The following is a 14,824-nucleotide window of genomic DNA, read 5'->3' as shown; positions in this document are numbered from 1 at the left end:
TAATAAGAAGAAAGGGAGGAAAAGGAAGAGGAAAACTATATCACATGGAAGAACCATTTAAATAAAGAAAGAGGAGAAATGTCATGGGAGAGGCTGGCATGAATGAAGTATCTATCTTTTCAACTCTTCATTTAGCATGTTGTTAAGATCCAAATGCTTGGATAGTGAATAAATGAATACAAACAAATAATAAGGTCCCTGAGGTCCTGGAAAGACATGAGGCCAACAATCACTAATTATAAATCAGATGTTGCATTTTTAGGTTTTCCAGCTCCCAGCTGGAGCTCGTATAAGCACCCAATAAATGGAGAATCCGAACAATGCGACTGAATTCATTCTTTTGGGCATCACAGAGAACCCAGAGCTGCGGAAAATGCTCTCTGCTGTGTTTCTAATCCTGTACGTGTCCACGGTCTTGGGGAACCTACTCATGGTGGTAACCGTGATCACGAGTCAGAGCCTGAGATCACCTATGTATTTTTTCCTCACTTCCTTGTCCCTCATGGACGCCACCTACTGTTCTGTCATTGCCCCCAAGACGATCGTGGACTCCTTCTCCGAGAGAACTACCATCTCCTTTGAAGGCTGCATGGCCCAGCTCTTTGCGGAGCATTTCTTTGGTGGTGTGGGGGTCATCCTTCTCGTCGTGATGGCCTATGACCGCTACGTGGCCATCTGTAAGCCCCTGCACTACCCGAGCATCATGAACCCTCGGGTGTGCCGCCTGCTGCTGGGAGGCGCCTGTGTCGGGGGGTTTATCCACGCAGCAATACAGCTTCTCTTCATGTATCAACTACCCTTCTGTGGTCCCAATGTCATCGATCACTTCATATGTGATTTGTTCCCATTGCTGAAACTCGCCTGCATGGACACCCACGCCCTGGGTCTCTTAGTCATCCTCAACAGTGGGGTGATGTGTGTGACCATCTTCCTTATCCTCGTGGCCTCCTACGTGGTCATCCTCTGCTCCCTGAAGTCTTGCAGCTCTGCGGGGCGGCGCAAAGCCCTGTCGACCTGTGGCTCCCACCTCACTGTGGTCGTCTTGTTCTTCGTGCCCTGCATTTTCCTGTACGTGCGGCCTGTGGCCACTCACCCCATAGACAAGGCAATGGCCGTGTCTGATTCCATCATCACGCCCATGTTAAACCCCCTGATCTACACCCTGAGGAACGCAGAGGTGAAAACTGCCATGGGGAAACTGTGGGGGAAAGGGGGGGCTTTTGTTGGCAGGTGCGTGTCATGCGAGGAGCATCATGTCTCCCATAAAGAGGAATTCTTTCAGACACGTGTGAGAAATAAACTGTCCATTCTCCACTAGCGGCCAGAGGGATTTCTTAACAATATAAAGGTCTTTATGATGTAGGATTTAAGGACCATGGATTTGTGAAAGGATTATGATCTGCTACTGATTTCGACCCTCCTTGGCTTCCCATTGCCTTTACAAGCATCCTGCCTTGTGGTAAAATTCTCCACTTAATCTTTCTACTGCCTCTAAGTCCACATCTGGAGCGCCTCACCTCCTCCTTCACTGTCCGTCAGCAGTTGTGGGACTTTTTCACCTGCCCCCACAGCTCTTCAAGTTTTTGCTTCTCTCTGAGAGCAAGCCCTCCTCCTCTTCAGGTGGCTGTTTCCCCCTAATTTACAGCTTCAAACTAAGAGATGAAGCACTATCACCTCATAGAGCCTCCCCCTCACACCTCTGTTAAAGATTCCTCCACTCCTACCGTAATCCCTACGCCGACATCTTCCTTATTTTCTTAGTAAAAATGATCAACAGTATAATCGCTTTTACATAAACGTCATTTGACTTTGGCTACTTGCCAGCTTTCTCTGTACTGGACATCTCGTGGGAAGGACTTTTGTTTTATTTATGCCTGGCATCTGTTAGGTTTTCAATAAATGTCTGTTGAATGATTATAGAATGGAAGAGCTTTCCCCACTCCCCTGCCCAAACAGCCAAGTTCAGATAGTTGGGGGGAACAAGGAGATAATCAATAAGTAATTAAAAACAAACAAACAAAAGGCAGGGAGTGATCATTAGAACAGAGTCTGTGGAAATGGAAGGCTCTGGTTATTTTGTGGAGGGTCCTTCATATTGGGTAGGAAGAGAAGGATTCTATTAGCCCATAGCATTTCAGCTGATTGTTGAGGAAAAGTGATGAAATATATTAATACTTTTAATAACTTTAATACTTTTAATGATGAGAACACCAATAAATGACAGCAATGATCAGAAGGAAACGGCACGTGAGGATGAGTGCGATGAAGATTCTAGAAAGGGAGACTCTAAAACAGGACTACCATGGTATTTTCAAGGAACATAGTGGTCCACGTAGAGTGGCAAGAAGCAAGGTGAGAAGTGTACACAGGGGTCAGATTATGTCGTGTGGAGACAGCTAACGCTCCCTATAACCGCAAAGCGCACGAATGTTGTTTTGGTTTCTTAGAAATAACCTCGAGCCAGAAATTCTCCAGGAAGGCTGAATGACTTTAACTTTTGTGCTATAGGGGAGTTGGAGGCAAAGTGTAAAAAACTTTTGCAGCTAGTTTCTATTTGTTCTTTCAGTTTTGATTGTAGAAGGAATTTTACAGTACCGTTTAAAAATACTTCATAGTAGGGGCGCTGAGTAGCTCAGTCGGTTAAGCATCTGACTCTTGATTTCAGCTCAGCTCATGATCTCATGGTTCGTGGGTTTGAGTCCCACCTCCAGCTCCATGATGGCAGTGTGGAGCCTGCTTGGAACTCTCTCTCTCTCTTTCTCTCTCTCTCTCTCCCTCTGCCCCTCCCCTGCTTGCTCTCTCTCTGTCTCTCTCTCTCAAAATAAATAAACATTTAGAAATGTCTTTATTTCACAGTAAAGTACTCCTCCTAGTTTTATAGTTTTTCATTTTTTTTTCCATGTATCAATACAGAAGAAAAATCCACAACAATGTGATGGCTTGGGTCTTTGAAAAAGCTTAGGATAATCTTTATTTTATTAGAGTCGCATAATATAAACACTAGGAACGTCCTCGGAATGTGGTCCAAGACTTCATATTTTGTGATGTGTGAGATTTGATACCTTGATAAACGTCAATTAAAGAAACAGTGCGATGCTAGCTTTAGTTTCATGTTTCTTATTCTATTGTTGAGAGCTTTTGGTGACTGTGCCAACTTATAATTTAGGGTTACCTGCCAGTTTGTTCACAATTTTTTATAGATGATTAAATAAGTTCTCAGGTCACCGCATGCCTCTATTTCTCATTAAATACATTTTAGCACATAAGGTCTGGAAATTTTTTACATATTCTGCTTTCCGATACAATCTTTAGTTTACTGATTTCTGGTACCAAGATATTCTAATAATAAAGTTATATTTATATAACTCTAATAATAAAGTTAAAAGCAAAAGGGGCTCTTTCTGAGATGTCAATTTTTAAACTGAATTATAATTGAAGCACAACCAACTAAAAGGAAAATGAATCTCTTTAACTTGATGAAAGGGTGTGTTCCAGAAGCCTAAAGAAAATGTCCCGGTTAATTAGAAGAGTAATCCATTAAATTCAGAAATAAGGCCATCTTCTATAACTGCTATTATTATATATTTTACTAAGAGTCTTAATGCCAAGTTCTCAACCTCATATACCTACAGACACCAGGAAGATTTTAAAAATTGAGTAAAGTCAAATTGTGCAAAGATGTTTAAGAAGAAATGTAAAACATTTGTTCCCTACCGAAAGGGAGCAAATCCTGTCCCCTATTAGAGTCTGCCCAGACTAAGCTCTGCTCTGTTGTCACCTTATGGGGAGCATATATCCAAATTTGCCCCACACTCAGATTTTTAAGACAAATCAGGCATCCATATTTCTTTTTTTTTTTAATGTTTATTTATTTTTGAGACAGGGAGAGACAGAGCATGAACGGGGGAGGGTCAGAGAGAGAGGGAGACACAGAATCTGAAACAGGCTCCAGGCTCTGAGCTGTCAGCCCAGAGCCCGACGCGGGGCTTGAACTCACGGACTGCGAGATCATGACCTGAGCTGAAGTCAGACGCTTAACCGACTGAGCCACCCAGGCGCCCCAGGCATCCATATTTCATATAACTTTTAATGATTTGAATATGTTGATGGCTAATTTTTTTAAAGGTTGGCAAAATCTTCTTCTAAACAACAATTTGGGATCAAACAAATTTACAAACTTTCAGGTGAATTCCAGTCCATTGGCTGTCACTTTGGAAATTCTGTGTCAGCCAATGAAGTAACAGTACAAAGGAAATAAGGCAATCAGAACCGAAAATGAAGCAACAGAATTCATTGCTGGGTGATGTGTTCATCTACTTAGCAAAACCAACACAATCAACAGACATATTATAGTGTTTATTAAAAATCTTGGTCAAAAATAAGCACAATATTACTTCCAAATGTAAGCATAATAAACAAGTTTAAAAAATAAAATAAATGGTCTTCATCATCAAACTAAGAGATGTAACAAAAATTACAAAAAGCAGACTAAACGTCTTCACAAAAAGACATATGACAACTGAGTAAGGTGAGTTCTACGATTCATGATAGGAGAAACTCACATTTGAAAGTTGTTAACTTTTCCCAATTAATTGACACACTGAGTGAGCTCCTAATCAAAATCTCTGGAGATGATATTCATGGAAACTGACAAACTGATTCTAAACTCCATGCGGTTGAATATATATGTGAGAATGGTCAAAGATTTGGGGGGATGGGGAGGGGGGGAAGGGGGAGAAGAACCAAGAGCAAATATATCACAAAGCTGTAGTAATCCACAGGGGCCAGGCAGATAAAATCACTTGCGCCCAACTGAAAGGAAGCTGGGAAATGAGAGAAGAAGGGAAACTTTTCCTGTGAGTGACTTAACTTTCCCTGGTGTAACTTGTCAGTGCAGCACTAAATATATATCCTGCTCAGTCCCATGTTTGAACCCTTTCAACTAATTTCTCTAAGCAATATTTTTCAGAACATCATCTTGATTGTTTCGGAAAGACGACATCCGCTTTTTAAGTTCCTCGAAGAGTTTTAAAAATGTTTCAGCTTATTGAAACATTACTGATTATGTGTATTGTGATCATGCAAATATAAGCAATAATAATGAAGGGTATCTATTGTGCATTTATCATATCACAGGCACTTCCCTAAGCACTTTATCAATGTTAACTCATCTCATCTTTGCCATAAATCTATACATTCACTATTGTTGTGCTCCCATTTGGCAGATGAGCTACCTGAGATACAAAGAGATCAGGTGAATTGTTCCAGATAAATTTCTAAGCCCAGTTTAAAGCCCAGTTTAACCCCACGCTTCTAAATTCCTCTATGCCAATTCCCTGGAGATAGGAAATGTAAAAGCCATGGAAAGGTACACAAATTAATTAAATTCAACAAAATGTGATGAATATGTTGAGATGTAATTTACAAGTACTAAGGGAGTGTAAATAAAGAGCCTTTGGCTGAGCCATTTGGGCCAACGAAAAGCTTCCTAGAAGAGATGACGTTGAAGTTGAGTCTGAAAACACGACTAAGGTGTTTCCAAGTTAGCCAAAGTAAAGGACATTCCAGGTAATGGGACCAGCATGAACAAAGACATAGGGTATACTATAGGCACTGCTAAGGATGAAATCAATTAAATTCTACAAAACACGTTGAAAACTCCCTGGCACGTGGTAAGCATTTGGGCCAGATTTATTACACTGTGCCCACAGTTATTAGCCTCCCTGTATCTACACTGGTTTCCTTGTAACTTTGCAGACCTTCCCTTTCTGAGTCTGGGAAGTCCTTGTGACTCACTTTGACCGATAGAACGTGGTAGACACCCCAACAGAACGCCCGTTCTGAGCCTCTGCCTCAAGAGGTTTGTGCACTTTCATTGGCTCTCTGAGACACTTCTGCCATGAGAACAACCCCGGATTAGCATGCTGGACGACAGGCCACCAGGGAAAGAGCACCACCGTCCCATTCAAGATCATATCGGATCAGACTATAGCTAATCGAACCCAAACAGCTGAGAGGTCCCAGAGAAGATCATAGAGCCACCCATCCACCTGAAGCTGACTGCAGATGTTTAAATGAGCTCAACTAAAAGTAGAAGTACACCCCAGCTGATCCATAAACTAACAATTAAAATACATATATATATGTGTGTGTGTGTATATATATATATATATATATATATATATATATAGTTTTATGTTACTGAGATTGCATGGTTGTTTCACAGCAGGAGCTAACAGATATGGGATTGAATAATAATAGCTATCATTATTTTTGGTCTGGAGAAATTCAGGATGTACAGGACATATATTTTTAGTCAGAAAGATACAGAAAATAGTGTTGGAGAGGTACATACTGGCAACTACGGTGTGTTAAGTTAAGGAACTCAGACTGAATACCATAAGCAATCTGTTGAAACCCTCAGAAGATGTAACGAAAGATATCAAATAGGACAGAGAAACAAACTTCAAATCAGAAGAAAGTCAAGTTGGAGATCGAATATGGTGAACATTGATGTATCAGTGTTAGTTGAAACTAGGAGAGTAGATAACAGTACCCAAGTAATGCATGTGATGAGAAGAATGAGCCAAGGGTAGAACCTAGGTTTACAAAGGCTTTTAGAAGACAGGAAATTATAGCAGCAAAAAGTGGACCAGGAAGTTAAGATTAGAGAAGTACCAAAATAATCATGATACCATGACATGATGGAAGTCAAGGAATAGAATTACCATGGAAAGAAAGTGGGATTTTTCTGGGAAAAGATGACTTGAGAAAAAAAAATCTTTAAATCCCATGCCTTCTTTTCCAATTTTAAACTATAAGAACAATTTAAAATAACAAAACTTATGGCTGGACCTAAGGAAAAAAACACCTAAATTTGAAACATTTTAAGGAATGTCTTTAGACTTAGGTTCCATGAGGATTGGGGTTGTGACTCTCTCATTCAACTTTGTATCCATCAGGCATGGAACCTAGTATGCATTTAGTACACAATGTGTTGAAAGAAGAGAAAGAAGGAAGGAAGAATGGATGAGAAGGAGGGAGGAAGAGAGGAGGAGGGAGCACTGGGGGGAAGGAAAGACAGAAGGGAGGGAGGAAAGGAGGGAGACTTTTGAAGGTTACTGCTGGCTTTCTAAGTGCTAACAAGGGGTCATCAGTGATCATAAGAAAGAGAAATATTCTTCCCACATCAAGGATACTAAAATTAGAAAGCTTACAAAAATCCCCCAAAGGGAAGGCAAATAAAAAGCTTTCAACATTTGCCAGAAGCAGAGTCAGCCAATTTGTTAAGTTACCAGGTCAAGCAAGACCTTTCTGTCCCCTGACCACTTCTCCCACCCCTCCCAACTGAGTCCTTATCTAAAATCTGGGGGAATCTAGGCTATATATGATCTAAGAATGAGAAGAAAATTCATGAAGCTTTCCAAGCACACACAAACATATCTTTTCTCTCGCTATATAAAATTTTAAGGAGCAACAAGAGATAAGAATTAAAAAAAAGTTTTATTATGTCTTGGTTACTTAAGAACCAATAATACTAAATATAATAATCACATGACCAGATTCAAAGGTTTCAAAAATGAAACGGCAAGACACAAAATTTGGGAAATCAGGAGTGTTCACTTAGAATAGGAAACATAATTGCCTCTTGTAAATATGGCCCTGAGAGCTCTGACAAAGGTCCTCTTTGGGACTTAACTATTTATTCTGCCACCTTTTTCTATGTAAGAATCCTGGGCATCTTTGATGGGACATGATAACAGTTGGTCTTCAGTTGGTAGAAATGTTTCACATACTCATGACGTTCATTGGATTCTTTTCTCATTAGCCTATATCACTCAAAGTAATACTTCTTGGTGCCAACTTGATGGGAATTATAAACTCAGATACTGAAATGGAATCACATGACGGTACTTAATTATGAGATCGTGATGCGGTGTGGTGCTGTATGCATCACACGCCTCAATTACGTCATCTTCAAAAATGCAAATACGTATTTTAAAACGTCCTCCTACAAAACCAAAAGACCAAAATTGAAAAGCACTGAGGCAGCCTTTCCCATCCTGGATTCTTCCAGGGAATCTGAAACTGGATTTTTCAGACACTATTCAGAGGCAAAAAAGAAACTGTTTTCATGATGCCCAAATACACAGGACAGCCAGGAAAGCTAAGCCAAGCTAGGGCAATGTTATAGAGATACCCTGAAATTGCATTTTTTTCCTCCAAACGTTCAGATACCCAAAAAGAGCTTCTCCAAATATAAAAAGAGCAAAGCTTCTTCTCTCCTCACCTTTTCTTTCTCTTCATTGTTCATTGTGCATTGTTCTCTAACCTCTCTTCTACCCTATATCCCTCCACATATTCCTGCTGCCAACCACCTCACTGCCTCTTCTCTGTGAAGATCATGGGGACAGACAGCCTGACAAAAAGCAGATACCGCCCATCACTGCCAAGTGTAAAACTCTCCTTCTCCCACCATTCACGGAACTTTGAGAGTGTTTTCCAGGGACAGTCCAGGTTTTCAGTGAGGTTTCCAGCTTTTTGTGGAGTTTGAGGGTCCATCCATGTAGGTGCCCCAGTGAGTCAAGCTCAAGAACAGATTCCAACATAGAATTTTCTCAGAACATCTTCTGCAAGTCCCAGGTTGTCAAGACCGCTACCTCCATTTCTAGGTTCCAGTTCCGTATGGATTAGCTCCATGTCCAAGTTCTTGGGGACCAGAATAAAATCTAGAAAAGGAATTGGTGTGTGCACACACATACACACACTACACAATCATGCTGCCACTAGTCAGTACATTTCTTTCTAAATACAAATACAAATTTGTACAGGAAGCGAGATTATCATGAAAACATGGCCAGATGTCAACTAAGGACCAGCTTAAGTTGTTCAAAATGGTTATGAACTTCAAGTAATCCTATTCTAATGCACTCCTTTCAGAAAAAGGGATATGTACTTTTTTGTATTTATCACTCTTAATACAAATAAATATATGCAATATGAGTACAATTAAAATTTCTCAATTGTTTTTCCCCCAGTGAGAAAATTTTACTTTTCCTGTCCATGAAGGAAAATCAAGCTCTTAAGGAAATATACATTAGAATCCCTGAATATCCTGTATCAACAGAAGTCATACTTTGCTACACCATAACTTTTTCATGGCATTTTTCACTTCAACATTCCTCAGGGTATAGATCAGAGGGTTGAGCAAGGGCGTCCCAATTGTATAAAACACAGCCACCATCTTGTCTATTGGAAATGTGGTTGGTGGGCGTGTGTATATGAATATACATGGACCAAAAAATAGGACAACCACAATAAAGTGGGAGGTGCAGGTGGAAAGGGCTTTTCGCCTTCCTTCAGCACTGTGGTTTCGCAGAGAGTACAAGATGACAACATAGGACATAAGCAGGATTATGAAACTCACCGTGCATATGGCCCCACTGTTAGAAACAAGTAGCAAATTTATCATGTAAGTGTCCATACAGGCAAGTTTCAACAAGGGCTGCAAGTCACAGAAATAGTGGTCAATCTCGTTGGGGCCACAGAAAGGCAATCTCAAAGCCAGGAAAATTTGTGCCGAAGAGTGGATACAGGATCCCACCCAGCTCAAACTCATCAGCACACTGCAGACATGCTGGCTCATGATGGTTGTGTATCGCAAGGGCTTACAAATGGCTACATAGCGATCAAAAGCCATGAGGATGAGCACGAAGATTTCCAGGCACCCAAAGAAATGAGCTGCAAAGACCTGAGTCATGCACTCATTGTACGAAATGGTATTCTTCTGAGTAATGGCACCCACAATCAACCTGGGAGCTATGGTTGTAGAGAGGCAAGCATCAGAAAACGACAGATAGAATAGGAAGAAGTACATGGGACTCCCAAGGGTCCTGCTTGTTTTAATAGTCACCAAAATGAGAAAGTTCCCCGACAGTGTCGCAAGGTAAAGAACCAAGAAGACCCCAAATACTGCCTTCTGCTTTCCTGCATCCTGTGTCAACCCAAAGAGAATGAATTCAGTCACACTGCTATTCATCGCAATTCTACTGGCGGAAAGTAAGGTGCAGTTGAGGACAAGGGCTGAATCTGCAAAGAGAAGAAAAGAAGTGACAGCTTGGGAAGATCGGTGGGCTGAACTCTGAATGCCTTGCTTTTGCTCCATGTTATGTTACCTCTGACTGCCTTCAATCCTCTATGACTCTTGGTAAATGTGCAGATGCCCAAGCCTCTCCCAGAGCTATCTGTCGATTCAGAAGCTAACTGCCTTGGATCAAAGCCTTTGCATTTGGGGAGGTAAAATTAAATGTCCTTTAAAAATTCAATTCCTACCAAGATAGAAAACTGCAGTACTTGAACTTTCCTTGGGCAAGTGACTTATCTCGCTGGAAATTTAGCCTTCATATGAAAAATACAGTGCAAATATTTGCCTTACCTGATCCTGAGTTTCCCTAAGAATTAAACATATTTTTATGCACACATATAGACACATATATTTCACGTGTTATGCATTTTATCTACATGCTTTGAATTCTGAAAAACACTATTCCACTATAATTAAGCACTCATACTGTTGAGGAGTCCCTCTTGATGAAAATATTCTCAGTTCAGTTCACTCATTTTTGGGTCTCTGACCCCTTCATCTCTGACCCCGTCAATACCTTGGATGAAATATGATTTACAAAAATCTATTTTCGCAGTCTTTTACTTACACCTCTCGTGTTCAATGTCAACTTCCCTGATGCATTATATGACAAATGTCAGGACAACTTTGAGGTTGGCATAATTGAGGAATATCGTTTACCTTCTTGGCTGTACTGTTGAACTTAACTCATTATAATATTGAGCATTTCGGCCTATGAATTCAACATGCTATAAAATTCCTAATGATGCCTATAATCTAAATTGTGTTTTTTACTCCGAGTTGTTCCCTTTTACTCTGAATTCGTTAGGATACTTCTAAAAATATCATCTGAATATTATTCCATGATTCCAACATACTATGTTATGATTGTTCTATTTCAAGTCCTTGTTCCTAGCACGTATAGTTTGTCGTCGAAATCATCATATAATAACATTTTGTGTCCTGATTATGACTTGGAATTATTATAACACTTCTTCCCATGTTATTATACTTTTCATTAGTTTCATTGTTAATTTAATTATGTGACACTGTCTAAATTTTTATAAGTGGCATCTTTTTGACCATTTGTCCTTTGAGAAATTTACATTGCTTCCAATTTTCACTCACATAGATAACAACTCAGAGTAATATCCCAAGTATGATATTGCCATCCCAAAGCTAGAGATTATCATTGCTATTTATAATCATTAAAAACGTTTTTCAATATTTTGTGTCTATTCGTTAGCTATATTTTATTATAGAATAATTCATGATTAACATTAAGTATCCAAATGACACAGGAAAATGAGAGAAGAAAATTAAAATTTGTCTCCAGTTTATTGAATCTATAATCCTACTCTCCAGAAATAACTACTTTTGGTTTCTTCTATGCCATTTAAGAAAGATCCTATCAGTATATTTACATATGTGTGTATTTCTACATCTTTTTACTATGTAAACATATGGTCAATATTTCAAGGTTGATGATTTTGCAGAAAAGCTGATGAACATGACGACAAACAAAAAGGTTTTGTTTTGACAGGATCTGATTCTCTCATTTGGTTAACAGAAAAAATTGTATTAAAATATGCGTATACATTTTTGACCCCAACCACATTTTACATTGTTGCCACAATTTTCATGAAAATAGTGTTCTTTTGAGAATGCTTTATCTTTGTTCACTTCATATTTTGCAATCATGATATTTTATCTGGGATGGCTATTCATCTAGAAAAATAACTGCGTTTTTTAATTCAATGACACGGTTGCTGCAGTCAGATGTCTTGGGTTCAAATCCCAGCTCCACTATTTACTACCTTGGGAAAGCCACTTTTAAACATAACCAGGGTTACTCTGCAGATGAACTGAGAAAAAGACCCAGCATATAATAAGTGAGAATTGTGTAAGTCCCAGCCTCTGCTACTTTCCCTATTCTGATTTCATTTTTTCCCTTCTCTGTGACTTTTTTTTTCCTTTTCTTATTACAAGCTACCAATTTCCCCATTCTCATTTAGCCTTTTTTCCAACATTTTAAAATTACACTATCTATGCACTTCTCTCATAATTCCATAGTTATCTTTCATTTGAAATATTGAATCCCAATCATCTGGATGCTTTTATTGTAAAGAATGGGCAGAATACTTGTTCTTAATGACTTTTGAGTTTTAAGACACATGTAGATGCAATACTACATCTGTACCACTGTTTTTCACACTAGTTTCCTTCCCCCAGTGGCTGAAATCATCTCGGCACTGTGGTTCCTGCTAATTTGCTCGCGGTGATCAGAGGCTGGGAATGGCAACTCCAAACATCGTTCATAAATACTAAAAAACACGGGCGCCTGGGTGGCTCAGTTGGTTGAGCACCCGACTTTGGCTCAGGTCATGATCTCACGGTTCGTGAGTTCAAGCCCCGCATCGGGCTCTGTGCTGACAGCTTAGAGCCTAGAGCCTGCTTCAAATTCTGTGTCTCCTTCTCTCTCTGCCCCTCCCATTAGCACTCTGTCTCTCTCTGTCTTTCTTAATGAATAAATGTTAAAATAAATAAATAAATAAATAAATAAATAAATAAATAAATGCTAAAAACCAAATACAAAGTGCAAACAGTTTCCCTATATGTGACCCATGATGACATGAGAGTAGAAATAAAATATACCCTTGGTTGTAAAGAGTTTGTGATCCAAAGATATGAAAATCAGAGGGGTGAGAGCATTTGACATGAAAGAAACCAACCAAAGTTTTAATGGGGATCATGGGACAAATAGAGAAGAACGATGTGAAACCTCTGGTTTAGACGGATTCTAGTGTCACAGCAGAAAAACTTGGAAAAGTAAGGTTTCCTCTCTGCCAAAGGCCATGGAAGCCACATTATGAACTTTGAACATGGTTTTGCAGTCAAGTATGAGATTTGAGGATATACAAGATATGAGAGCTGATTTTATTAAGATTTATTCAGCACAGAAGAACAGAATCATTCAGCTGTTTATCAAAATTTAATCATCTGGTTTTTCTAAGTTGAGTCTAGTTGGATTTGGGCTTATCTGGAATGAGGTGCCTGCTCCCTTCAAGATGTCAGGGTTGCTGAAGAAACCATCTGAAGAAACCAAGAAGAAACCAAGACCGAAGACATCCATCTTCGTATCCCCTGCACTTAGAAACCCAATGGAGAACATACAGGGGAATCCACTGTGGCCCCAACACAAAGAAGATTGGCCCAGCAGGCATCCCGAGTATGATTCAATGGTGCCTCCAGACCTGTCCCTTCCCCTCTCAGAAAAGGAGCAGGTGGGCTCCCTCTCAGCTGTCTCTGTGGGGGGCGGGGAGGAGGCAGCAAAATCACACGCCTCCTCTCAGCTTTAATAGGATCATTTTGTTGTTGCTTTTGACTTTGTTCTTGGTGTTAAGACTTTAGTTTTGTAGAGCAGTGTTAGATTCACAGCAACACCAACACACAGGTACTGAGATTCTCCATCTGGTCCCTAGCCCCCCACACAAATATCACCCCTGCCATTATCAACATCTCCCTCCAGAATGGCACATTTCTCGGAACTGAGGAGCCTATTGTGACACACCCTTATCACCCAGAGTCCACAGTTTACCCCAAGGTTCACTCTTGAGGTGGTACATTCTATGGTTTGGATAAACATTAATCACAGACATCCATCATCGTAATATCATACAGAATATTTTCACTGATCTAAAAACAGGATCAGTTGAGATTCTCAAAACATGAGATATAAAAATTCCTTTCACACAGTGTCTAATACTCATTAAGTTCTAAATAAAATGGCTCACACCATTTTGTTGGAGAAAACTAACACGTTGAGGGCGATATCTATGTGAGTTTTCATTGTGAGTGTTATTAGCTCATACATAGCATGAAATTGGACTGGTATCTCATAAACCAGTCAGTATTACAAATGGCCTGTCCTGGCATTCTTTAAGTGGGCCCACTATGTTTCTAAATGGAAAGAAAGGACACAATTTCAGATCTTCCCTCTTACCCCCACTCTCCGTCCTCTCCCTCTTTTAACCTCCTTGCTCCAACTTGAAAAGGAAAAGCGGGCATTCGAAAAATATGGTGAATCATAAATTCTAATTCAATGGTTACTGTGGTTTTCAAGTGCAAAGGCTCAAACTCTGTGCCATAGTCTTGCTTACCACCTTTCCTCCGGTGCTTCTGCTCATGGGTGTTCCAGCCATGCCTGACACTTGCTGTCCCTCATGAATATGTCCTGACCATCTCATTCCCTACATTTTCAATGTTTCTTAGTGGCTAAATGACCTTCCTCTGAAACAACTTCCACTCTCCGTTGCTACCTGTGTCTAGAGTACCCAATTCACCCTCTCAGCAAAGCTTTCCAGGTTTTCCCAAACAACCTTCCAGTGTTAAAGTCTGTGTGTGTGTGTGTGTGTGTGTGTGTGTGTGTGCGTGCGTTTCGTGAATCGTGCAACCCTTGATTAGAGCCATCATTCCTTTTCCCTTTAATATTTTTGTTCATTGGATTTTATATCTCATGAGGCAGGTTCACACTGGCTATTTTGTGCACTTCTGGCCAGTCTGGGAGGCAGGTTAGGAGAGAGCAGTCAGAAAGAAACCAGTACCAGGATGCAAGCCTTTTTTTCTCATGGCAACCTCTCCCTCTGCAGCTAGAGGTAGCCTTCATCTTATCAGCTTTTCTTTTAAAACACCTAATGTGGG

At 40.1% G+C, this 14,824-nt stretch overlaps 2 protein-coding genes across 2 annotated transcripts; one reads left to right on the top strand and one right to left on the bottom strand.

Moving 5' to 3' along the window:
* The first annotated feature begins 304 nt into the window (after nt 1–304).
* Nucleotides 305–1,318, top strand: LOC124506035 (olfactory receptor 4C6-like). Its single transcript, XM_047072046.1, has one exon. It carries the CDS (start codon nt 305–307, stop codon nt 1,316–1,318), a length of 1,014 nt encoding a protein of 337 aa, XP_046928002.1.
* A 7,812-nt stretch (nt 1,319–9,130) lies between these two features.
* Nucleotides 9,131–10,039, bottom strand: LOC124505825 (olfactory receptor 4C11-like). The gene has a single exon (XM_047071885.1). The coding sequence runs from the start codon at nt 10,037–10,039 to the stop codon at nt 9,131–9,133; it is 909 nt and encodes a 302-aa protein (XP_046927841.1).
* Between the last annotated feature and the right edge of the window lie 4,785 nt (nt 10,040–14,824).

This window comes from Lynx rufus, unplaced genomic scaffold, assembly GCF_022079265.1.
Source record: "Lynx rufus isolate CCGP_SWC_20201006 ecotype Redwood Valley unplaced genomic scaffold, mLynRuf1.p SCAF_9, whole genome shotgun sequence".
NCBI lineage: Eukaryota > Metazoa > Chordata > Mammalia > Carnivora > Felidae > Lynx > Lynx rufus.
Note: the sequence above shows the minus strand (reverse complement) of the source record. Positions and strands in the feature narration are given on the sequence as shown.